Source organism: Manacus candei, unplaced genomic scaffold (assembly GCF_025592945.1).
Source record: "Manacus candei isolate 608988 ecotype Guabito, Panama unplaced genomic scaffold, ASM2559294v1 h1tg000048l, whole genome shotgun sequence".
Classification (NCBI taxonomy): domain Eukaryota; kingdom Metazoa; phylum Chordata; class Aves; order Passeriformes; family Pipridae; genus Manacus; species Manacus candei.
The window spans coordinates 9,295,868-9,323,124 of record NW_026138096.1 but is presented as its reverse complement, the minus strand read 5'-3'; the positions used below and the strand labels follow the sequence as shown (position 1 = coordinate 9,323,124).

Sequence of the window (27,257 nt, the reverse complement as noted above, 5' to 3'; positions counted from 1 at the left end):
TAAAGAATCAAGGAACTTGAGAATTATGACCCTCAGCAACCACGTTTGCCAGGACTATGGACATCAATTTCCCAGTTATTGATGGGGCAGCTTCTCCAAAATGAAGAACTGAAGGCATGAATCAAGTCTGCATCACAAATGTTCCCAGAGCTCACCATATGCTGGGTGTGTATCAGAATATTATGCCTCCACTTCCATCCTCTCCCAGAACAACCATGGAGAAGGCTGATTATGGCAACTGGAGGGTAACCCACCCTAACACACTCCCAAACTCTAGTTTAAAATACAACTGAGCTTATATTTCAGACCATAAATTTTATGGGTTGGTGGGTGTGACTTAAAAAAAAAAAGGGGGGGGGGGGGCCAGAAAATTCCTGCTGGCAGTAACTGGAAAAACAATCTGCTTCAACAATTGCACTAGGAGCAGAATGATTAACTCCCCGAGCCATTCCAGTAACAATACAGATCATGCCAAGACTTACTAAAACACTTTCCACGGAAGAAGCGGGACTGGAGATTTTCAGGACAACGTTTAGAATAAATAACCCAAGCCTAGAACGGGTTGGCAAAGCAGGGCTGTGCTGCACATGAAGGGAAGTACATCAGTGGCCCGGCCCCTCGCTCCTTTAGCCATGGATTCAGCACAAAGCTTGGAAGCACTGCTTTCTCACTTTAAATCAAGTTATCAGAACTGCCATCTTGGCTGTGATTTGGATAAAAGCTGAACAGCCACATAATGTTAATTTAAAATGCAACTCCCCTAAGGAATGACTCTTGATGTGCCTGTAAAATATGATGTATTTGAACTATGTAGGAAAAAAGAAGAAAATGGTAATTTGCTCCTCCAAAAACATTACTCTTACAGTCAGTTATTTTATTCCAGCAGGTTTGGGTTTTTTTGTTTGCTTTTTTTTAAACCACTGCCTCAGCTGCAAATATGCTTTGGGATAAAATACCACTTTTTAGCATTGTCAATGCAACCACTTTCAGAGTATTAATTTCACATTATATTTTAAAGACACTGACAAGTATTTATTACAACATAAAATTTCTGAATGTAGCCTGCATTAATGGCTACTCTCTCTCTGTGCTTCTTTCCTCATACTTTAGATGCTGTACAGGATTCCAAGAAAGAAACCCAATAACCTGAGCAGAGCCAACATCAAAGGCTTCCTTTATTCTGATCCCAAACACCAAAAGCAATTTCTCTAACAGCACACCTGTACTTTGACCCAAGAACGTTAAACTATTACCTGGGACACTCCTTATTTTCCTTATCAAAAAGTCTGAAGATAAGTAAGTGTGGGGCCTTGGATAATCAAATTAGTTTCACAAGATTTAATTTTTTTTTTGAGGTCAGTAGAGCACGCTCAAATGACACTAAAAATAACAGTATGGAAATATTGTACATATTGAACTCTGACATCTCCAATTTCTTCATAACTCCTGAAACTTTTTTTTCTGTATTTTGGGAAAGCAGCAAATGTGATTCACCATCCTCTCAGCTGAACATCATGATGCTGTATGTGTCAGCAATCCTTACAGTGAAACAAAAACAACAAAAAACCTGTGATTCTTGTTTAAGGATGGGAAGAAGGGAGGAGAGCTGGAAACTTCCTTTATGACAGACAGCTAAAAAACTTTTTAAAAAGCAGACAAATATATATATATAGAAATATACATAATCTAGACTTCTAAGATCAGCATAATTAAAACAGGTCAATTCAACACAGCATTAAGGTTTCTGGTAAATGAGGATAATAAAATCCCTCAAGTTACACTTCATTATGTTCTTCTGAAAACCAAAGAAACTCTGACAAACGCTGAACCTCTGCAAAGGGCTCCTTAAAGCTCTTTTTTCTCTCTCCCTTTCTGGTTCCTCCCACAGCCACTGACCTCTGCTGTTCTCTGTCAATATTAAGAAAATGGATGATGATGATTACAAACTAGAGAACAGTGCTGTTGTAAAACGAGAAAATTTGAAGCAATGAAATCAAAGTCCTGCACCTCCCATCCAGGGTCCTCTGCAGCCGAATCAAGCTTAAATAAACAGTTTTTTCTCAAAAGATATTCATTTTGAAGGTAAGCAAACAGGATGTATAAAAATGACAAGCTCACTGAGTATGGGCCAGTAACAACAGTTCAAGTGCCAAATAAAACAGGCAGTTTAAGGCAAAAGCTGGATTTATATTATCATGTTACATTTAATCATAATATAACCAAAGTGTATGATGTAAGAGAGCTGTTCTGAGCTTTTCTTCAAGTAGAGATCTGAGTTTCAATTACAAAGGCTCTGGTCCCAACATCACAGTTAGAGCTGTACTGAAAAACAGAGTTAAAATTGGGAGTTATTCCCATGACTTGATGAGAGAAGCAAAATATTTCTTCCCACACATACCACATGCTAAAGGGGTTTAGGGAAGGTTTTTGAACATTTTGAGAAGCTTTCCACTGAACTAGTGAAAAGTCAGAAGTGTTTAAAAATGACCCATATTTGCATTTTTTTCACTAGGTTTTACAGTTTCTTTTAGTCTCTCCAGTTTAAGCATTTTCAACTTGAAAAGGATCTATTCACATGCATTAAAATGCTTTGCAGATAATTATAAATTTTTCAGGGCACAAATCATGTTCTATCTCTGTAAATTGCATAAAACGTTTATGCAAGTATTAAGAAAGTATTATAAAAGGAATTATTGAATCCACTATTAAGAGTTACAGAATCTTAAAGCAAAAGGGGACCAGGGTACCCTTCACTCTTCACACAGATTTCTTGCCAGGTTCTCTCTCTGGCTGTGTATTCTTGGTGGGATCGAGCGCTGCTTTTTCGAAAATGAATTCACTACTCCATTTCCCCGTAAATCAAGTCAGGATGTCGGTTTGTAGTTTTATTGCAGCCTTTTCTGTGCATATTTTAGCTTAAAAACATAAACTCGCTCCAGCTCCCGTGTCCTCCAATCTGCAGGCAGAGGCACTTACAAAATCTGCCCACGGCGCGTCTGTGCGTCACACAAATGCCATCTCCCCCTCTCCCAGTGACAGCCTTCAACTCGGGCAGCGCCACAGCTCCTGAAAAACGGGCAGTTACGAAAAAGGGCCCCCTTCTGAAACAAAATACAGACTGAAAACAGTCTGAGCAGCAATTGCAATGCTCTGGTTTACGCTCGATTAGAAGCTCGATTTTAATCGATTAGGAAAAAATTCCGAAATAAAGAAACCTCACTCCGTGATTTTTCTGCATTTTGTGAAACTACAAAGAGGAGGGATGTCAGTAGCAGGATAAACAGCAGCATGCTGAAAGGCTGCAGGAGCATTGTGTTTCTGAAAGAAGACAGGAAACACTCAAATCACCTGGAATTTTATCATTCTAAGATAAACAATCACAGAGCATATCTTGAAACTCATTCTGTTGTTCAGAAAATGGACATGGCAGACAGAAAGACACTGGAAAACAAGTCTGATTCCTACTGCCTGTGATTTCTGAAAAACTGGGAGAGAATGACAGCTCAGTCCTTGCCCAGTGCAATACAACAGCTATCAGAGAACTCCCAGAAACCATCATGACTACTTTCCAGAACACCACGGGAGAACATGAAGCTCATCCCTTGCACTTCGGATTGAGACATAACAGAGTAACAGGTCTCCATAACACATTATTTTCCCTATTTTCTGAATGTAAGGCAAACCAAACCAATGCAGGTGTATCACTGCAAAACTAAGTTATACTTCTGCTCCCTAACTTTGGTTACTGCCACTCTCTTTTTGCTTACTAGGTTCTTTGAAAACACAACTGTTATTTCAGAGGAAACTGTAGCTCTTAAAATGTTTTCCTCAGATCAATCTTTTCATTCTTTCTGCCCCTCCTCAGTCAGGACTATCAATCCCAGTTACAAAAGGAAGAGGAAAAACAAGTGCTGAAAAGAACAAATGAAATCTAAAAAATAACTCTCTGTGGTGAAAACTGTACATCCAAAAGTAGCCCAGATGAGGATCATTTATTAGGTCTGCACTGAAAACCAGGTTAAAACAAAGTACATATAAACAGTGAATAAGCAGGTGTTGGTCAATGAGCTAAATGCTTTAAGAGGAAACTCCACCTGTGCTTTCTCATTTTTTCTGAAAAATAATTAATTAACATTATTTCCTTATACAGTCTACACCACACAGTACATTGTGAAATGTGACCCTCAGGGGCTTAGATAAAACACTCAGAACTATATATTCCTTAAAAGCATGTTCAATACTTCATATAAAGATAATTAAACTGTGATGTCAAAAATATTTAAAGGACAATAAAATTAGTAGCTTGCTTCTCTGGGAGGTCTGACAACAACCCACAGCAGAGTATGGGAGAGCTTCCCATCATGAGGGAAGCCTTTGATTTCAGTGAGTAGTCTACCCAATCTGTGGAAAAATTAATTCAAGAAGGACACCAACCACACACAACAATCTGGGTAAAGAATTAAAAATATGTAGAAAGAGCCTGTACTTGTTACTGAGTATTCCATTCCAGAGAGAACATGAAAGAAGAGATCAATCTAAGCCAGAAAAGTGAAAATTCAGCATGGGGATTAAGTCAATTAATAGCAGGAGTTTTATCCTCAACGTGGTTCTCACTGCTGCCCTTCCAGGACCAGGAATGCCATTAGGCACTTCAGGGAAGGCTGGGGAGGGAAAAAGTAGTTTAGTGCATCTTCTCTCCACTTACTCTGCAAGTACACCAAGAAGATGAAAGGGTGGGACCCATTTATTTTTCACTCTTGTCTGTCAACAGACCCACTTGTTTACAAGAGAACGAGGGTGGGGGTAGATGGGAGAAATGGTTTTATTCTGCACGATGAGATATTGTCACACAGGAAGCGGCAAGGCCCAACTTTCCACAGCTGCATCATGGTGAGTGAAAATCTGATCTGGAAACTGCCCTAAAAAGCCCTTGTCTGCTGTATTAAACTCTATTTCTCAACCTCTGAGAAAACCACTTGCAAGTAACTACAAGGAAGCTCTGAACAGTTTCAGTAGAAGAGTTTGGCACAAAACAAGATATTTCTTCTCCATCGAAGTTTTTAAATAGTAAATGTGAAAATGTGGGGGGGTTACACCTATAGGGATTTGTTTGTGTCATTTTATAGCTAATTTTTTTTTAAACTGTCCAGAGGGAGTGAGCCATATGGTTGCTGAGTAATACCATGAAATTCATAACACAAGACTAGTGGCATGAACAAAGTATTTCTAATCTGCAGATCTGTAGTTCTTTTTCTGAAATTTGCCAAATCCTGCATAGACTTACACTTTTTAAATTGAACAGTGCATACTTCAAATTAAGAAATGAAGAAAAAGCAGTGCAGTACTACACCCAAAGAGGCCAGATGAACTGATTGTTTATTAAATATGTAAAATAGAGTTATGAGCAGTACCAATTGAATTTGTTTGTTCTGCACACTCTATCAAATGGTTAGTGAAACAAAGTGTCTGAAGCCTGGAGCAGGATGGAGAAGTATGTGCCAAAGTAAATGAACTCAAATCTTAGTTTTATTCTGCATATCCAGTTTGTATAAAGCTCTTCAGACAATGGTCTGTAGCTGTCAGGAATGAGACTGAATCTCATCCTCAAGAACTCGAAAGCAACCACACTGAAGGCAGTCTGCTTACAGCAGGTCTTAGACAGTTATCTATACTTAAAACAGTATTTATTCAGATACAGTCTCAAATCTTTAGAAATGTGAACCAACACTAATAGTCTAACTGTTCTTCATGAGGATGTGTGATAGCACTTCTAGTTTCTCTCCAAGCAGCAGTCTCTGCCGCAGACCATCACACCCCCCCAAATGCTGCTGCAATAACTGTAAGAGCAACCAGAAGTTGATTTTTGACAGTATTGAGGTATTTCAGAACCTCAAGCTCCTCTAACTAAAATCACGAAATATCTATGAAAGCATTCTGCTACTTTTGGCAGTACTGATCAAAGCAGATCTCCAACCTTTTCCCAGGGAAATGCAGCAAACCCCTAAAAGAAAACAGGCCATTCTTCCAATAAAAAAAAAAAAAGGAGGGGTAACGTCACTAAATATATTTTAAAAAAAATAAATTGAATGTTGTGATTTTGCACTGTTCAGAAGTATCACATGCCTTCTGGGCTTAAATGAAGATTTTGTGTTAGTCTTTGTTTCGCTGATTCTGTCAAGTTATATGTATAAAACCAATTTTTATATGAAGTACTGTCTTCATAATACAGTGCACACGATGGAGTAATTATTTTTTTTCCCTCTGTTAAAAGAAAGAGCACATTTTCCTCTCTAAGACAGAAGGAAAGATAATTTACATTGCATCAGAAAGCATGCAAGTATTAATGATGGGGAATGATGAAGAACATAAATGGCTTCTATTTTCACATTCAAAAACAAGTACCTGCAAATTAATGCTAAAAGCAACTGGCCTATAAGGGAGCCATGTTTCCATGCCAACTGATCACAGAAAGACACAATTCAACAAAAAATGAATAACCTACAAAAACAAGAAAATAAAACGCAAGTAGAAGTGCTGGAAATCAAGATCCTGACCATACCCAACTATTTTACAAGAACAGCAAAGAATACAACAAAGGATGCAATTTAAGACATGAATGGTGTACAGCTAATGACACTTCATCATTACAATACTTCTAAAAGCTGTCAGTCTCTAGTCAAGAAAACCAGGACACAGAACACCTCTATTAAGGAGGAGGGAACACTTGTACAATTCTCATGGAGGTTTCACAGTTGGTCGACATGAAAGCGCCAAGTGCACACTGAGCACATCTTTCATCAGGATTTTATGTTTTGTCTTTAAGAAGGTCTTGCTTTGTTCCTTGTTCAGAGTTGTTCTGGGGTTCTGCAGTGGGTCAGCAGAGCTGGCTGCAGAGCGAGGCTGCCGCTACCTGAGCGTTCCTTGCAAAATCAAGCCCATTAGGAGTGAGCAGATATGGATCTGCACACAAGCAGCTCACAGGACAACGTGCACAGATCTAACCTAATTAATATTTATATATATTTGATAATCTGTTCTAATTAATATTTTCTATATGTATGAGTGAATTCGACTTCACAACTGATAAAAGCATGCTACCACTAACAACTGGTTTTTTACCACAGCAAAAAAATAAGTTAGAAGTTCACAGATAAAGTCATGGGATATACAGTCCACACATATATGCAGTTGTATGGGGAAAAACCAGACTTAAGCAAGAAAGCTTAGAAATACTGAACAGATGAGAATGCTACAGATCTAAATATAGCTGGTTCCAAGATACTGACACACAATAAAACCAGCAGTTTGAGTATATGTTCCTTAAAACCTCAAGAAATAAATAACCCCCAACTAACAGGCTCATAAACCCTGTATTCTGAACTACTACAAACTGAAGACTAAATTTATGTTTATTAGTATGTCTTTATCAAGGAAGCAACAGTGCTTTTCTTCCAATTTAGTTCTTAAAAACATACTAAAAGTCGTTAGAGGTTTGAAACTGATGAAAAATTATGTCATAGAACTGGAATTTGGAAATCCCACCATTAACGAGAAATGCACAATTAATTTCAGTGCATTAGAATTTTACTGTTTTGCCACATTCCTCATGAGAACAGAAAAATGAGAGATTGTATCCACCCTACTGAATGTGAACACAGATTACATGACAATGGGCCTATATACTGCATGGAAAAATGTAAAGTTTACATTAAATGATTTTTAGTTTCATTTACTACCCTCAGTCTGTGTAGGAACCTCAGTGACATGAGTGGATAAAAGAAAATAGTTATGCAGCCATGTTCCTGCTTATCTAGACAGCACAAAAGATTAAGGGTTTCACCAGACTTTCTTCCTGTCTATTCAGAAGTTATTAAGAAATGAATTTTTAGATGTAAGTTCCTTGCTGACCTTTTAAAACAGGCATTGATAACAAACAACCCATGCATTTTCTAGGGAAAGCTTTACCATTTAAAGGTAAAAAGTAAATATATTCTAGTAGAAAAAGACCCAAGTTGAAAAGTTCTTAAGTCACCAAGATGATTCTATTTTTTTTCAACAAGAGCAAATGTTTATATCACAGCCCAAGGCAACTACACAGCAAACATTTAGCATTTCTGAAATTTTCTATGCCTCTGACTACCTTTCCTCAACCTCTCTTTAGGGCTGGACACTGCCAACTGACCCAGCATTTCTGCAGCTCTTCTAGAAGCCAAAAAACCTGGTTATTCATCTGTGTGGAGAGGCCATGATTTCTGCATATTTCTTCATGTATAAACTATTACTTTCAGGCAGTACACACTAAATTCCTGTCCGGGATCCTGAAAAAAAACTAAGACAAAAAATGTACACATACACTCAAGACACAGTTAAGACTATTCCTAATTGATAAAATTCTGTATGTAAAGTCATGCACTTCACAATAACCTTTGTGGTATGTGACCTCTTCAGCAGCTCCTAAAGTACAAAGATATGAATTCCAACAGGGAAAAACGTATTTTGATAAATCCCTATCTATCTTAAATATTATAAAAATTACCCCTGCTCAGAGTAACAGCAGCAAGTGGAAGCTGTCTGACAGTACCTGCACTCCCAGCTCCACGCTTCCCTGACAATTAATTCCTGCGATGTTTTGGAAGGACCAGGGGCGGGCAAAGCTGAGTAAGATGAACAGTCAGTTCATCTTCTCAGACCTTAACCTCTTTTCATCTATTGTCAAAGAGTTTCTTCTGTTCTACAGACACCTTTCTATTTTTTGGAACCTTCTGAGAGTCAGTTTTCTACTGGTGACATCATTTCACTAGCACGTATGAAATCATCCACAGAGCACATGGATTTTTCACATAGCACTGCCCTGGGCAAGATCCTAAATGGTGAACAGAAAACTCCATGTTATTTAAATATGAAGAGGAGAACAATAATGAAGTAAAGAAAAAATAAATCATTCTCAAAAGAGCAACGACTAGGAGGGAAACCAGCAAAAATTTCATGTTCGGCAACACTTCTTAGCCTTGGCCAGCACAGTCTGTTTATATAAGTGGAAGAAAGAATGCTGCCCTGAACCTGCCCATTATCCCACAGAAAAGGTATTGTGGGAATGCTAACTTTCACCTGGCTAACTTCCAGAAGCCAGCGGGAAAAAACGCCCTCTTAAAATTTTAGTCAACTGAAGAATACTCCACATTTTTCACATTTTCCAATTATTCCAAGTTATGTATAAACTAACACATGCCTTGAACTAAATCCATATAAAATGGTCATAACAAGATGATGGACTACTCTGCAAAAGAATGAACCAAGGAGTCTCGCATCCAACCGGAACAGCCAGTACCATATTTCACAATCCATGGCAGCCCTGCAGAAAGCAGGCACATTTCTAAAATAGCAGAAATGTTTGCAGTGCCGCTAAGAGCACTTGCTGGACAATATGAGTAGGAATTAAAAAAAAGTGCGCCATCCCAATTTCAGGAATGCAGCCCAACGCTGTGATGCTGAGCTGCAACCACGTGATAAAGATATTGTTTGAAGCCTGCATTCTGTCATACAATTAAAAAGAGAGAAATGCATCTTGCTATGCACCTAATATCTGCATGGGCCCCACAACTGAAATCACAACACAGAATCATATAATTTTTTAGACTGGAAAAGACCAGCACTAAACCATGTCCCCAGGTGCCACATCTTATAAAAGACATATGTGTCTTTTAAATATCTCCAAGGACAGTGACTCAATCACTGCCCTGGGCAGCCTGTTCCAAGGCCTGAAAACTCTTCCTACAAAGAAATTCTTCCTAATGTCCATTCTAAACCTCCCTGCTGCAACTTGAGGTCATTTCCTCTTGTCCTGTCACTTGTTACATGGCAGAAGAGACTGACCCACACTTGGCTACAACCTCCCATTAGGGAGTTGTGGAGACAAAAGAGGTCTCCCCTGAGCCTCCTTTTCTCCAGGCTGAACAACTGGACACACTCCAGCACCTCAATGTCCTTCTTGCTGTGAGGGGCCCAAAACTGAACACAGGATCAGAGGTGCTGGCTCATCAGTGCCCAGTACAGAGGGACAATCAGTGTCCTGTCCCACTGGTCACACTATTACTGACACAGGCCAGGATGCCATTGTCCTTCTTGGCCACCCGGGCACACCCTGGCTCATGTTAAGCCACTGATGACCAGTACCCTCAAGTCCTTTTCCACTGGGCAGTTTTCCAGCCACTCTGCCCCCAGCCTGTAGCTCTGCAGGGGGTTGTTGCAATCCAAGGGCAGGACCCAGCACTTGGCTTTGTTGAACCCCAGACCACTGGCCTCAGCCCATCTTTCCAGCCTGTCCAGATCACTCTGCAGAGCCTTCCTGCCCTCCAGCAGATCAACACTCCCACCCAATTTGGTGTTGTCTGAGAAGTTGCTAAGAGTGTCCTTGATCCCCTTGTCCAGATCATGGATAAAGATATTAAACAGAACTGGAGAGAGCCACGCACAGCAACTGTGTGGACTTGAGAAGACCCCAATACAAAATGAGCAAAAATCCCCTTTCTGTTTTAGACAGACGGCATTTTTCTTACTCTTTTCCATCTGGCACTTCAAGTAGCTGTCTTTACTTAACAGTCGTCTTGAAGTTTTTAATAAGTTGCACAATGTGCAAACTCAAACTGAAAGAAATTATCCCTCACTCCTTCTCTTCCAAAGTTCAACCGTTAAGTAAAAATAGCTCGCAATCACATCTCTGTATCTCAGCAGGAGCAAGAGTGCTCACTGCCAACACACCATCCCCATATTTCAGGGCACAGCACTTGAAGCTGCAGCCTCCTCACTTACCAGCACTTCGCCGGTTCGTTTGTGTGCACGTCCTGTCAAGCTAATTGGTGAAATACAACTTCCCGATTCAAATATACAGGAGAGTTTTTGGTTTTTTACTGTTTGAAGAGGAAGAGCTTTAATGGTGGAAATTACATTTTTAATTTGGAAAAAGCAAGCCCTTCCATCACAGCAGAATATTTTGCACGGCGCTGCGTTCAGTCAAGCCACAGGTTGCCTTTTTAATAAGTGCATTTACCTTAATCCAGCTCACAACTGGAAGCTTGCTGCCTCCCAAACTGCTTCCCCGTGATAAAACAAAGCACAAACAAGATCTACCAAGCACCTACTTGGAGCACCATTAACTACAGAATCCTACTCCTAATTTGGTGCCCTTTCCCACAGACCCCAGAGTGTTTTCCCAGGTCAGCTCACCATCACTGCGTGCACTGAATGCAGGGTGGGACTGGGCACAGAAAAATTCGGTGAATTATCCCAGGTCACTTCTGAGGCTTCTCACAAGTGTCAGCGGCCCACTATGACTATCTGGGCCATTCCACAGCCACCTGGGACATCTGCCAGCACTGCCATCTCTGCTCCCCTCTGTCTTCCAATTCTCCTGTTAAAAAATTAGACCAAATTCGCCCTGAAAGTCAGATCCTTGCACTTCACTTGACTTCAGCACTCACCCAAGACATTTAGGAATAAGAAACTTCTTCTATAAGCAAAGAAAACAAACAAAAAGACTTTAAGAAGGTGGTTCAGTTTTCATACAGGACAAAAATTTCCTAATATAGGTCCTTTGGAGACATTCCTTTCATAGAAAGGTACAAATCCCAGAGAAATTGTATTTATGCCGAAGTATGCTTTGAAACTAGCACACACATGCCCAACCTAAAGTCACTGCAAAGTACCACATTTTGATTTGGTTTTGCTGATTCCTAAATATCTTAATGCAAATGTGAAATAAGCCTAGTTTACTCTTAAACAAAAGTTCAAACAGGCTTGCACTACCTTAACTAACTTGATTTAAAATTGTACTTAATTAAATGCAAGCAGTTTCCCAGGTATCATATGGCTTATTCATGGCCTGCTTCTTTCACTATGCACTTCTGTGATCAAAGACATCTTAGATGTAACAGGCGAGGTTATTTACCATTTATAAAAACAACCACTGTTTAATCTTCTTTTTAGAATTAGTCTTCCAAAATGAAAATTAATTTTTACTAATTCTCTTTGAAAATCTGAGAACTAGACGACTATTGAGATCCTTTTTTCCTACACAAAAAAAAAAAAAGAAAAAAAAATTCCCCTCCTGCCAATAAATCTTTAGGGCATTTCAATAGCTGCTACAATTGTGTAACACATACTTCAAAATATTCGTCATTTCTATAAGACAGTATCCCCAGGACAGTTAAAAACCCCCAACTTAATTTTTAATTTCTTGGAAGTTTTTTTTTCCCCATTTGACTGTGGGTGCAAGAAAATAGCTTCTATTTATGTATTTGTTAACAGATTTTTTTAATGTATTTTTTGAAAAGAGAAAGCCACAAAGCTCAGAAAAACCACTACCAGAATTTCACAGGCTTAAAAAACAGTCCAGAGGGAAGATTCCAGAAAAGTTATGAAAATCAATGCAAAACTGTAATATTCACAGTACTTCAAGTTCTAAATTACCAGCTCCATGCAACAATACGCTGTTTTGTACTTCCTTTATTCACAAGATTAAGAAAATAAGACTCATGATTTTGGAGAGTCCTCATAATCCTGGGTCTTTCAACTGAGTGGCAGAACTTTTCCTCAACTGCAAGTACTGAGCCAAACCAATCTTTGGACAAAATTTTAACAAGAAGGGTTACCCTGTAATAACATGGGCTTAGTCTGTAGGATGCAGCCATAATTCTATGGATTTGTGAGCCCACTCCAACTCCCATCAATATCAACCTGAGTAACTCAACATCCTGCAGGATCAAAATCTGCTAGGAAAGGAAAAGTTGTGCCCGCAGTTCACTGTTTCATCTTTGAAAACCTTCTCTATTTCTTGCTCTGAGGAGATGGTTCTCACTGCTGAATATACAATGCTAGATTTAAATTTTAGAGGGCTGCAGGGTGGTCACAAGATAAATACCAAGCGTATTTGTACGCCTCTGTATTTGCAGTAAGTCAGAAGGGAAAGTCATCTGGATTCAAAATATGAAACCTTTTGAACAAAGACATGGTAAGAGAAAGCCTGGAACAGAAGTCTGCCAAATATACAAACAACACACACAACCAGATGCAAAAGGCAATGTATTGTGAAACCCTTTCAAAACCATACAATACTATGGGAATTAAGTAAACTTAAAACTCCCCTGCAATACTCTCGTCATAGCTAATTTGTGATTTCCTGTACGCTCAGTACTAACAGCACAATGGAGCCTCTATTGTGGGCCTCCTCCCACAAGCTTTTAAAAAATGCAAGACATTCTTTTTATCTAGACTAAAATACATCCAGCTCTACACAGATAAAAGGTCATTTTAGATGCTGCTTTGGCTTGCAAAAATTAAAAAAAAAAAAAAAAATCTACTGCCTGGTGGTGCTGAGTTTGAAGCTCACAAAGGAGTAGTGCTGTGGCAGCTGAACTGCTGACCACCAAGCTTGAGCATGGCAGATGTAGGAAGCCACACCAGTTTCAGGGTAGCAAGAAAAGATTCCGCACTGAGAACTATCTGCAAATTCAACACCATTCAAATTGGCTTTGAGAGTCTCAAGGGATCTGAAAAAAAATGAATGAAAATTTGACAGAATTCATGGCAGAAAGCAACTGCAGCATTAACTACAAATCTTGACTGAGGGGGAAGGTAGTGTTTCAGATGGTTTATATAGGTACTGAAAATTGACACTGCATTTTTTTTTATCTTAAAAGATCCTGAAGCCTAATACAAACCAACCAAAAATGAACAAGACTTTCTGCTGGTGCAGAAGTGAAAGACAGTAACCCTGGCACAGGCCAGGCCAGGCAAGGAACACAACCAGCACAGGTAGACACTTAGCATGTGGGAGAGAATTTGGTCAGGACGCAAAATAAAACCTAAAATGCTGCAGTGGCTTTGATCAGTATCTCAACGACCTTTCTTAGTCAAAAACTAGTGTGTTAAGACAGAATTAGCTGGCCAGTTCCAGTCAGCCTGGGAATGCACACGTACAACACCGAATTACTGAAGATCACTTCTCAGTAACGCTGATTATATGAACGGGAAAAATCAACAACGTGGGAAAGGCTGTGATACACATTAATACTGCTCAGTGAAGCACCAGACACGCATTAAGATGGTTGGTAGACCACAAATGTGAAAACGCTCATTACCCGGTTGAAAATAAACAGTTTAACATATCTGGTACAACACATTAAAGTAGAAAAATATTTAAGTATCAGTTTAAGAGTTTGGAGACTGGCTTGTGGTTATCTCTGCTAAACACTTTTGTCCTGCATGACTCTGCAAAGGCTGAAGCTACGCACTCAGCAAGAGACAAACTGGCTGCAACCACCTAATGAAATTTGACTCATCTGGGAATTTTGATGAAGTGCTCCACACCACTGCTTCTGCTAAGCCATATATTTTCTTTATGGGACTGAGAGTGTCATGCTGCAAATATGCAAAAAGCAACATTAATTTTGGGTCGTTTGGCTTAAAATAGAAAGTTAATTCTGAAAATCCATATTTAGGTAAAGATCCCACAGAAGCTGATGGAAATTTCACAATTATAAATTAAAGATACCGGGATCTGCACCAGTGGCACAGTCATTACTGTCTGTCAGCCCCCAGCAGCACCTCTTGCTGACTGTAGGTCTGACTAACAGCTGCCTGAGGCAGCTCTCCCTTACTGCAAACCCTCCTGCACATCAGCCCAATCCGAGTGGAGAGCACACATCCTAGTACAGCTCCTTTCTGGCTCATTCCCCCAACTTCTGACTCACCCAGGAGCTATGATGACATACTGCAGAGCGAAAAAAATGTATGTGTAGTAGATGATGATGAAAATACCCTGCAGTGCTGCTTCCCTCCTGTCTTTTCCCTGAGCTCTGACTGGCCATTCCTCTGCTTGGTCAGGCACAGGGGGCTTTTATGGCACAGGGTGTATGCCCCTGCCATGGGAGAGGAATACAGCCCCATGGGAATGCTGTGGCATACAGCCCCATGGGAATACAGCAGGGACAGCCTTGGAGAGTCTGGATCTGCCATTCCTGCCCTCATCAGATCACAGCCATGGGCTAATTCCTATTGATTGTGTTTAGAGAGTGGGAGAGAGGGACAATCTGCCACATGGTAGCACCAACAGCAGTGAGCCTGGTTTTTGGAGGCTCTGATACGAGCAAAACAAAGCAGGACCATTCTGCTGCTGCCCCTAGAGCTCAGCATACCTAAGCCATTATCTGCTGTGGTTAGACCCTGCTCTGACTGTCCAACAAGGGTGAGGGCCCACATCCCTCTTACACAAGACCAGAGCCATTTAGGTAAACGTGTATAACACTGGTCTACCCACTGTGGTTTCCCCAACTACTGACATTTCTTGCTGCAGAAGGTCACGTGTGAACCAAGCACAGAAGGTGCAAAAGCCACATCTGCTTTAAAAGGCTGCAAAAGTTACTTTCTTGTCATGTTCCCCACGGTGGTGTGAGAATTCATTGCTATTACAGCTTCCATCACACCGCCCCCTTATCACAGGGTGTGTCCATGTCTGACAGCAGAAGATGGAATCTACCAAAAAATACTGGGGCTGTTCAGGAAGACCATTTAGTGCACATCCAACAATACAGCATTTGGATGCACACAGGAATCTGGAACTGTGACTCAAGTCAAGTAAGAAATGTTTTTCTGCTTCTTTCCTTTTCTTGTGAGTTGGCATCAGAGCTCCCCTAAATAGATTAAAAGGAGAGGAGGGGTAACATGGTGAGCCCTGGCACACACGGAGTCAGAAAGCGTGAACAACTCTCACTGCAGACTTATGTAACTCTGCCGGTGGTGACACAACTTGCTGAAAGTGGTTTGGGCACAGAGAAGGGACATCCACTGACCTGTAAACAGAACTGTTAAAATATGCCTTAAAATACCTCATGTAAAGCAAAATTACGTAATCACATTACCTCGTGCTTTAACACTGAAACAACAAAGGCTTCATGTGCAACTGAAATAAAAGCTTTCTATTAGTACCACAACTTCACAATTATCTCAACAATTGTCCCCAGCCCCCAGGGCCAGCTTTTTCTGCTTTCTGCAGAGAATCCCTTCTGGCTGACTACCCTGGGAGGTTACACTGTAAGAAAGTTCCTTCAAAAGCCCCTTGAAATAGGCAGGTATAAAAAGAAAGATGAAAATGCAGGGATGAGCACTAGTCGTCCAAAATAACTACCAGCATGAAACATGCCACTGCATTAGCAGTGCTCAGTTCAAAGAAAAAAAATCAAACAATGTCAATTTTCAATTATGTTGATTAGACACAAACTGGATAATTAGTAAATGGAATAATAATACAGGAAACATGATAGGTTTGTGATGAAATGACAAAAATATTTCATAAGAGAGACAAGTTAATTTATAATCATCTTCCTCAAAAATTAAATTCTTGCTCTGCTATAGCAAACATAAACATGTTATGTTTTGCACATCAAAAAACAGTTAACCTATTCATCTAATGTATAGATGTTTTTTCACTAGAGGTTTCTTTTCAGTGATTTCTTTTTATTTGGGGTTTAATTTTACCCTGTGAAGGTTTGTTTTGGTTATTAATTCATTACTGTTGGAGCACTCATGGGGTAAGGGGAGCCATCCCCAGAGCAGCTCCCGGGTGGGTGCTCCAGTATCCAGAGCCCACGGGTGGGGCTCAGGAATGCCGAGCTCCAGATCCTCCCATCCAGCCACGCCGCAGATAGCAGCTACCAGGGACACAAATTACAGGAGCCCAGGGACTGTCTCGTATTCCTCGAGGAACCGGACTGGTTTCTGGTTGAGTTTAAAAACAATTTGGAAGTTTCTACTCTCTTCAACCATCACAACAAAACCGAACATCAAAGGGCCCCAAAAGCGCCAAAAAAAGTCTCATCCAGGGACTCTCAGCACCCTTTTTTGCATCATAAACAATTTGGGACACACTCCATTTCTCCTTCACTCAACACCGTCGCACGAGGCCGCACACCACTCTCACTCAGACAGGGCTGATGCTGCCAGATTCCCAAAACACTTCTGATCACATTAATCCTTTGGAGAGTTGGGCTGAGGACCACTGTGCACTGGAAAAGATCCTGCCATAATCACAGCTCAGAGATCCTAAACCGCCCACCACAACTGGAAGCACTGCCACACTGCTCCAGTTCTCCCAGAGGAATACTGGTGAGGGAGCAAAGGGTTACATTGCAGCAGGAAATGTTAATTTTAGATTTATCTGCAATGCATGTTTTCCTGATCAATTCGCAGATTAAAATGAATCATCATCTTTGCTCTCAAGGCAGCAGGGGAGAAAGAGACCTGAAACTACAGCTGGGAACTTCTGTCTTCCCAAACTGTAAATCCGTTGCTTTGCTGTCTGGGAGCGAGAAAGCACGTGTGGGTGAGGAACTAAGGCTAAAGGGCTCTGTACTACAACTTTTATCCTCACCTTAAAGTTTAGGACACGTATTAAAAGTGTAACTCCATCTCTACTCTCACACTAAATAAATAATTATGGGGCCAGGAGGTTAGGGAGCCTCAGAGGAGGCTGCTACGTTGCTGCACTGCCAACTGCTATGGGATTTGAAAAGCTTGACACATGCTGGAGTATCACCTCATCAATGTTCCCAGCTGGCTTGGGAGGCGAAAACCTGACTACTACTACACTTAAAGGCGGGTCTCTCACACAGGGGCAGCCAAGCTCTCCAGATAAGCTTCAAGAAACACAGTTATTACAAATGCATGGTGGGTAAGGCAAGACAAAAAGGTAACGAGCAATTGTAGTCCAAAATACCTGCACAGTTTTGAGTTCTGTATTTCACATAAACAAATTAAAGATCACGTTGCTCCTCAGCGTCTTTGCTTAAAAGACTTTAAAATCTGTGCCTTTCTGCACACTTATCGCTGTTCTAACTATTTTCTGGGAAAATAAGCTTTTTTAGCTTCCTTCTCCCCCCTCATACTTACAGCATTCATGTAAACAGGTACTTTAGGAGACTGTCAGTTTTCTCCCCAAAAGGGATGGCCCAGCCTAGTCACCAACCTGTGGTTGGTGTTCTTATTTGATGAGCAGGGATTGACTTTACGTTTCAAAACATTGGCAAGTACACCACTGTATCTGTAGGATAACACTCCCCCATTATCCAGCCCAATCCTAATCTCTCAGATCACACTTTTGGCTGAGCGCTGTGACCGCTCTGTTTACACTGTAAATAAAACAACAGCTCTCAGAAACAGGGAGATTAATAAATTGAAGCATCTCCCATTTTTAACAAAGGGCAGATGCTATTTATCTTTATGATTCAGAAGGACAAGTCAAGAGGTAACCAAACTGACAAACCTAAGGGCACTCGTAATTTGTTTTATCGTGCTATCAGAACTCCCCATGATGATAAAGTATCACAGCATATACAATATTTACGATGATGAGCTTTCTACACGGAGTGTTCAGTTTGCTCAAACACCACACGCTCCAGCTGCTCCTTAACTACCTATGACAACACAGAACTGAAAAATTCACAAAGGTGACTGGAGTAGTTTCATTTCAAAACAGCAGTTTCATTGACTAAACTCTTCTACTGAGCATGACTGCAGCAATTCTCAGCATTATTACTGTTTTACCTGCCAATTCAGGAATGAAATAACACGTTCACTGATGGAGAAATATTGGATCTGTTATTTGGGGCGGGGGGGTGTTTACAGGAGGACAGAGAACACACCACTGACTCTGCACCAGTTTACACCCTCTGTGCCATCAAACATAAACAAACTCCATTCACATCCCAAGTATTATTTTACATTAACAAAATGACAAAAATGAGGAACAAGCTTAACTCTCCTGTTTCTCTCATCTGTTTATGAATTGCAGCCACCTCAGAAACACCCATTTCTTGTTCAGGCTGGGGGCAGAGGGCTGTTTGTTTCATTTTGGTTCGAAATACACCAGTGAAATGTAAGTGGGCAAAATATTTTGTCACTGCCTTACTCTGGGGATGGCTGACATAATAATTAACCCAAGAAGACGGTATCTGTCAAACACTGCAGAATTCCAATATTGAAATCTTGCTGCCTTTGGGGGTCAATAAAGAGCAACGTTATAAAATACACTAAAGTTAGCAGTTTGGGCTGCTAATTTTACATGCCTGCCTCACCAACGCACAGCTAAAAATAGATAAAACAGATAAGAGCACAGAACAAAGGGATGCACTGGACAATTATCTTTCTGCTAGCATTCTAATTTATACTCAGCTTTTTAACCCTTTTTGTTTATAAAACAAACAGATTTTTAAAGTGTTACTCAATACGATCTCAACCCGAAATAATTTAAATATATTTTATTTTTCTTAGTATTTTCTTGCTCCCTTCCTAGTGGGATATAATAATGAGATTTAAAATATTTTAATAAGGGCACCAGGCTACTTGCCAGGGGGCTTGAATACTAAATAAGAATATTTACATCTTTTAAGACCCTGGAGGAGGAATCAGTGCAATGCACTCGAAACACGTATGCACATCTCAAATATGACAGTTAATTTTAATTCACTGGGAAAGAAAGTACACATTCACTTCACTTTATTAGGCCTCATTATTATCAATGAGGCCAAAGGGATGATTATCTTTAGCTGCTCCATCGTGGCCTAAAAGCAAACATTCTTCCTGATAAAGACAACTTATTAAAATATAAGGCAATGTTAAATTGTTCAATTTTTAAGTTACAACAGGTGAAATTTCGAAAACCTACACTGATGACAGCGTTTTCTACCATTATTTTGTCCAGCTCGGTACTATGACTGAAATCCTGACTTTTGAATTTAAATTTGGAGAGGAAAACAAAGCAGCACAGCAGATTGACTCATAGCTACACAGTAAACAGGCTCATTCTCTGCTTTGTAGGCTCCTTTTGGTGTCATTTGCTTACAAAATGATAATGTTTATAAACGGAATCGACATTCTGTCTCCTTATGTCTGGGGGCAGGGAAAAAAAAAAAAAGCACCTTCAGATTAACATGAGAATTTATGCCAAGCAATTCTGGAGGTGTATCTGAAACAACACCCCGTGCATATTATTCATGTTACCTTAAACAACACAGGCATAAATGCATGTTTTAAATAAAATTTAAGAAGAGTGAAAAAATAAAAAAGAAGATGAAAGAAGAGAAATTGGTATTTAGGTGCAGAGCCTTACCTCTGATACACAACCCGTCCGCAGCTCTGCCAAAACCTCCCCACCAGCCAGGCCTTGAGCACTTTTTACAGCAATAAAACGCTGCTTTTAAACTTCCTGTTTATCCAAACACCGGCCCAGCTTTCCCGCAGCTCCGAGCCCGCACAGCTCACCCCATGGGCGAGAGGGGGCACGGAACACCCCAAATCCATCCTGGGGGACAGAACATCCCCAATCCATCCCGGGGGGACGGAACACCCCCAATCTCTTCTTGGGGGACAGAACACATCCCAAAAACCCTTCTCCTGGAAGGACAGAACACCCCAAATCCCTCCTAGAAGGGCAGAACACCCCAAATCTCCTGGAAGGACGGAACACCCCAAACCCTCTCCTGGAGGACGGAACACCCCAAACCCTCTCCTGGAGGACGGAACACCCCAGATCCATCCTGCAATGACGGAACACCCCAGATCCTCTCCTGGAAGAACAGAGCAGCCCAAATCTCCTCCTGGAACGACGGAACACCCCAAACCCTCTCCTGGGAGCACAGAACACCCCAAGCTCCCTCCCGGGCGCAGCTCCGGGGCCGTTCGAGTTCGGCGCTTCAGGACGACTCTCGCACACCCCACCCCCCCCCCCCTCCGCCGCTCATTTTTTTTTTATTCCTCTTTATGTTTTCACCAAGAATAAAGCAGCAGCAGCACCAGCAGCAGCCGCCACCGGGCAAAGTTGCGCCGGCGCCGCGGCCGCCAGGGCACACGGCGGTGACGGGCACACAAAGCGCGGCGGCGGCGGCCGCTCGTGTGTGTGCGGTGTTTGTGTGCGGGTGTGTGTGTGGTGTGTGCCCGTGCCTGCGTCCCCCGCCCCGCCGCGACCAGGCCGGATGGTTACCTAGAGGCAAGCCCTTGTTCAGGAGGTGCGAACTTCCCATGGAGGCGCCGCGCTCCGTCCGCGCCCGCCGCGGGGAGGAGAGTGGTGAGGAAGAGGGGGAGGACGAGGAGGAGGAGGAGGATGCCGGGGGGCAGCGCCGCTCGGAGCCGCCGCGGCAGCCGCGGCATATGGCGGCCGCTCCGTGGGCGCCCCCGAACTGAGCGGCGCCTCGGTGCGCGCGCCCCCGCCGCCGCCGCCGGGCGCGCCCCCGCCGCCGCGCGCACGCGCGCACGCCCGCCCCCGCTGAGGGAGGGGAAGGGCGGGGTGGGGTGGGAAGGCGGAAGGAGGGAGCGGCCGCCGCCACCGCCCCCCCCCGCCTCCGGCTCGATCTCCTGGTTCTAGGCACGCTCCGAGGCCAACGAGAGAGCGGGGCGGGAGTTTGGCCGCTCGCAGCGATATCTGAAACTGCCCGGGGACGCGATGTCGCCACGGTTTTGTTTTGGTTTTTGGTTTGTTTGGTTTTATTTCTTTTTGTTTGAACTTCAGCAAAATTAACGCTGGCTGCGTTCACAGGATGGGTCAGGCTGGAAGAGACTCCAGTGGGCCATCTGCTCCCAACCTCCCTGCTCAGGCAGGGTCATCCCAGAAGCACATGGCACAGGATTGCGTCCAGACGGTTCTGGAATATCGCCAGTGAGAGAGACTCCGCACCCTCTTTGGGCAACCTGTTCCAGCGCTCGGTCGCTGCCACAGGGAAGTTCTTCCTCGCGTTCAGGTGGAACTTCCCGTGCATCAGTTTCTGCCAGCCCGGAATACCAGCGTTTCTGGTGTTTCGCTGTCGCTGGGGTTCGGCATTAAGGCTTTTCGCTCTTACGAGTTAACAAAAACGAAAACAAGTAAAGCCATAACACCTTAATTTTGCCCCCAGTGAGGGTCAGCGCCTCCTGCATCCTCCCTGACCCGCCCAAGGAGCCCCAGAACGGCACACTGTGGGGATCACCGCCGCGAGTGGCGACAACGGCTTTAGGGAGAAAGCAGCGAGCTGACCAAATTTAATACAACAGCCACTGAAATCCCTCTCCACTGGAGAATCCCGCACATTCCCATTGAGTCCCGGCGGTCCCCGCGTCCCTCGGGGGTTACCCCTCGCCCGCCATGCGCCTCCCCTCACAAACAGAGACGGCGGCGGACGCGAACCAAACTCGCCGCCGCGCCCCCGCGGCCGCTGGGTCTGTTGACGGCGGCCCCGCCCCGCCCCGCCCCGCCCGGGCGCGGTGAGGGAGCGGCGGCCGCCATGGCCCCGCCGCCTCCCGCCCCGCGTTTCTTCGCCCCTCAGCGCTCCTGGCTTCGCTCCAGCCCTCCCGGAAACTTTTGTACCTCTGGCACAGCCGCCCCCTTCCTCCTCTGCCGCAGGCGGGAAGCGGAGCCGCGGCCGCTCGCCCGTCCGTCCCCTCCCACAGCCGAGCCCGGCAGCGAACGTCCCATCTTTGGGCTTTTCCCAGAAATAAAGCGATCAGTTCCTTGCCAGCAGACGGCCCCAGGGACCCGGACTCCCCCCTCGGATAAGGACAGGGAGTCCCTGGGCAGCGAACAGGAGCGGTCCACTGGGATGACTGACATGGCTGTACATCTCGCTGTGGGGTTTTGGGAGTTGGTTTGTTGGTCTGAGAGGGGAATATTTGAACCCAAAGGTTATAAAGGGTGGTTTCAGCCTCCCAGGTTGTGCGGATTTCAGGAATCCGCCCAGGGCACGGCAGCCTTCAGCAACTTGGCTCCAGTTCCCTAATAACTTGTTTTTCAGACCGTTCCCCCGGTACTGTGTCCATTTCATGGGATTATCCAGCAGCACTGGGAGGTAACTCCCAGGACAAGTTGATGCAGCCTCCGACTTATCTTCATTTTCCTCCTGTTATTCCTGGGAAAGCCTTTTGTGGCTCAGCACAGACGTCTCAGACGTCCCTCAAACAGCACAGTTTCCCTAAATTCTCACTGTGCATCACTAGGGCAGCACCAAGCCAAGCGCCTCATGTGGGGTTTGTATAAATAAATTTGGGGTTAATCACTTTAAAGTGGTTAACCACTTTATTGCCATTTATAGATGTTAGAAAGTATAAAAAGATATACATATCAAAGCTGTTAAGAAGAAAATAATGATTTCGCCCCCCCCCACACACACACACACACTGCTGCAGTTGCCATGTGGCAAAGTATCAGCAGGAATGAGTATTAGGGGTCAAACATGCTTAAACCACAAGTGAAATATCCGTGAATGCCAATATGGATATGGAAGCATCTCCAGGGGAAAATTACTACTGGAAAATGAAAAATTCCGAAATTAAATTAAGAGTTCAGTTACATTTTTTTTTTGTAAAGAAACATAAACAGAGCACTGAGACCATGTCCTTGGTGGGGTTACATGACTGGGCAAATGTTTAGATCTAAACTGGAACTGCTGCTTCGGGGAGGGAGGGGAGTGTGGCACAAAATATTATGACAAGGGGAGTGCTCTAAGTGAGGATAAGTTGGCATGATGAACAGATGGAGGATTCAATAACAGGAGGTTATTAATACTGCAGTTTGGTATTCTCTACGCTACTTCGTGAAGGGATTCATATGCTTGCTCTTTTTCCTTCCTGATTGTACACAGACCTAACAAACACACGCGCTGTAGGTAACGCCGGCACACACATCACAAGTTCACGTTTCCTGGGAAAACATCATGGGCTGGGTCCTCAGCTGGTTGTAACTGGACCAACTGTGTTCCCTTCAGCAGCAGAAAGCTGAGTTGCACCTGCTGAAGGAGAGAGGTTATCTGACCCCGGCTCCCCGGCCGAAAGGTCTCTCTGCCCTGCTCCTTGACAGCTGCCACAAGGCACCTGCTCTACAGAACAAACCGTGCAGACTCTCAGGATGGGAAAGGACACAAAATAACTCAAGAGCCGTTCAAGTTTTCCTTCGGAACACAAAGTAATGTTCTTTCTGCCTAAGAAAATCGAGCTTGCTTTCACCCTGAGTTCAGCCCTTCTCTCCTGTACGGCTGTCAGTGGCCTAGTTTTAGACTGGACATGAGAAAATCCAGGAGCAGACCAGCTGACTCCAGCCAAGCCTTTCACTGCCTCTCTGCTTTTTGCTTCCTACTTTCTCCAGCTCGCCTCTGGGTCACCACACATTCAGGCATTTCACAACTTTTACACTGTGGCTTGAACAGGTACATCTTCCACAAAACCTAACAATCTCCATCCTCTTACTGCATTTGGGCACTGCTGTCACTGCAACATTTCTTTTTGTAACAACTATGTAACACAGCTGAGTGTCTTCTGTGTCTTGCACTAAGAATTATGGCATTTTTCAAACCCCCCAAACTGTTTCTTGGCTTCTTAAGAGTAAGCTGGAGGGGCACATGTGCTGAAGAGCAAATACATTGTTTTAAGTGTATCTGTTAACAGCCATATGTAGTATTTAAGTACAAGTATTATTCCCCTCAGAATGTGCGATCATAAGGGCATGACCTTGGGCTTTCACAAATTAGATACATTAGAGTTTGCTATCTATAGCAGATGTGACTTTGAAGATACTGAAAGAGGAAGTTTTACTGTTGTATCATCTAAGCAACGAGCCAAGATACATGTTGAATGTTTTCTAAAGTGAATAATGAGGTTTGACAATTTTCTTACAAGGAGATACCGCTATTGTGTGCTCCCAGATTTTCTTTGGTTTGTCATAGTTGTACGTGCTGGTTCTTTCATGCATGTTTTTGCTTCATTATCAAACAGACATCACGCATTGTAACAGTTTTTAAAGCCATAAATTTAAAACCTTTATGCATTTTTAATCAAAATGCAAGATTATATTTCAATGGAATATCTTTTGTCAACAAAAAAAATCTTGCAGATGCTATTAGGAGATCCTAAAAGGCATTTATGTCAAAAGAAAAGAACTGTTGGATAAAGCAGGCCTAACACTTAACTTCATCCTAAAAATAGATCTTTTAAATGTATAATCAAAAGAAGTCAATTCAATTTATTTAAAATCTAGAAAGAAAACTTTGTTTGGATTTAAATATTTCCTTAATTTTTTCACTCAGATCCTCAAAGGCATTTGTTTATAAAACACACAGAGATCATCCTACTTTGATTTTGCAATTGTGTATTTTAATTACAGCTCCTTTTTTTTTTATTATTTATTTAAGTATAACTTCCTCTGCGTGAAACTTCCCACTGTAAGACGCAAATGCTTTCTGGCTGATGTGAAACTCATTTTGGAGAAACATTTTCAGCAAATTCTGAGTGGGAAATTGAAAAAACTGACTAAAGGGAACCACTTCATCTCTAAGAAATGGTGGTCATCACAAGCATGAAATAAAATAGAGGACCTTCATCTGCTGTTTTAAAAAATGTTTGCTGAAGGATCAAAGTTGCAGAATAAAGTTGCACCTAATGAACAAGAAGTTCAACTGGGTCAAACATGCAAAGTCCTTTTTGAAATGCCAAATGTGCATTGCTCCCTTCTCAGAATGGAACTGCTCCGCCAGCTCTGCGCTGGAAATACCGGCCGTACAAAAGTGACAAAGTTTGTAGTGTACTGAATGAATGGAAGAATAGATTTCCTTCAAAACCAGTGAACACAAAAAACCTCTCTCCTCTGATGTTATCTGTATTAAGTGACTAAGAGAAATTTTCTTCTTGATCTCACCCTCTTCATACAAGTGCTAAGAACACAAGAACTAGGGTGGAATTCAATCTGCTGCATTTTCTGGTTGTCGTGAAATGAGAGGTATTATTTTCCATCTAGTCAGGAGGAGTTAACAGACATTTCCAGGAAGGTCTGTGTTCTGGCTGAAGAGAGAAAGAAGATAGAGATGAACAGCAGAAGAAACCTATCGAGAACCATTAGTGGATGTCAGCCATTGTCCATCTGTTCACAGTGGAATAAATCCAGACCTGAAGGAACAACTGCAACCTGCCCCATATGGCTCCTTCCCTTCTGCGCTGGCAGGGCTTCTTTGGGGATTTGACATTGGACGAGGTAAAGGAGAAGCGGCACAATCTGTGTTCCCAGGGACAAACAGCCAATTAACATGAAAGGACAAAAAGTGGGTTAGTGACCCAGGGAAGGTTTCCTCCTTCTCACCTGCCTGAAATCTTGGAGCTCATTCAGACTCTAAGTTGCACAGATACTGTGCTGAGGCTCCTGTTGCTAATGAAACCTTTAAAAATTTACCTCTACCTACTAACAAAATCCTCAGTAGGCGAGTGAGACCACTGATCCAGCTGTCTCCCAAGGTGTTAAAGAAGGCACTTAGAATATATTATATTCACATTCCATTAAAAATTATAATGCATCGTGCTTTCAACATAATGAACCAGCATAACAACATTCTGCATTTACTTTTATAGAACTAGATTATTGAGTAGTAATTCTCAAGTTTTAAATCAGTCTGGGCCTTGTCATGAAGCAAAGTACTATTTTTTAGATGATTAAGGGAAGTAGGCTCCGACCTATGCAGAGTAGTTATGACGTCTGGCTGTCTCTTTAAAATTATAAGGAGAACCACATACTCTTTATGATGCTGCATTCTGCATGCAAAGAAACAGATCTACATATTAAGGCCAAATGAAGGGATCAAAACCCACAAGTCTGTAGTAGATTCAATAACCTGTTTGGTGGTAGTAATTTCACAGGTAATATGGAGAATAATGAACCATCCAGTGGCCTAAGCAGAAGCAGTGGATGTCCTGAGTAAACTTGCTACTGTGAGTGTATCTTCAGGGCAGTCTGCTGAGAAAATCAACAACTGCAGAAAACCAAACTCGGGAGGTACCTTCACCTACGTGGATTCAAGGGTAGGACACCTGCCTACACCACTTCCAGAAGAAAGGAGAGATGCTCAGGCTGGATCTCTGCTCTAGCTCTGAAGCCACAAGCAGTTCAGATTTGCCAGTGTTACTCCAAATATAAGGTGATTATCTGCTTAGAAGAGGGATTAATTATTCTGGCCTGGCCCCATGCTAAAGCAGCAGTGGGGCATCTCTAAGAGATGCTGTATGCTCATACCCATTTGGACTGGCAGGAAGCTGGTGCTCTCTGGGCTACAATGTGCACTCCACCTCCTCTTTAGTTCTCTTCTAACACACTTGGCATCTTATTTTTGTCAAAGTTGCACGACAAGTATTCAGGGAAAAAAAAGCAATAGTTGTATCAGAGATAGTTTTCAAGTTCCCAAACAATTATATTTGCATTTATGAATGTC

The 27,257-nt window shown here is 42.5% G+C and overlaps 1 protein-coding gene across 8 annotated transcripts in view; it reads right to left on the bottom strand.

Annotated features, from left to right (window-relative positions):
• The window catches only part of CTBP1 (C-terminal binding protein 1), a 237,817-nt gene that overhangs the window by 45,307 nt on the left and 165,253 nt on the right, over positions 1–27,257 (bottom strand). For 3 of the 8 annotated variants that reach the window (XM_051798603.1, XM_051798602.1, XM_051798601.1), the window contains exon 1: positions 21,029–21,267. The exons of the other annotated variants lie outside the window; for them this stretch is intronic. Coding sequence is in view for 1 of the 3 variants with exons in the window: in XM_051798601.1 (XP_051654561.1) it covers positions 21,029–21,068 (40 nt within the window). In the remaining 2 variants the exon portion in view is untranslated. Of the gene's footprint in view, positions 1–21,028; positions 21,268–27,257 lie in introns of those variants that run through there. 8 annotated transcript variants of the gene reach the window in all.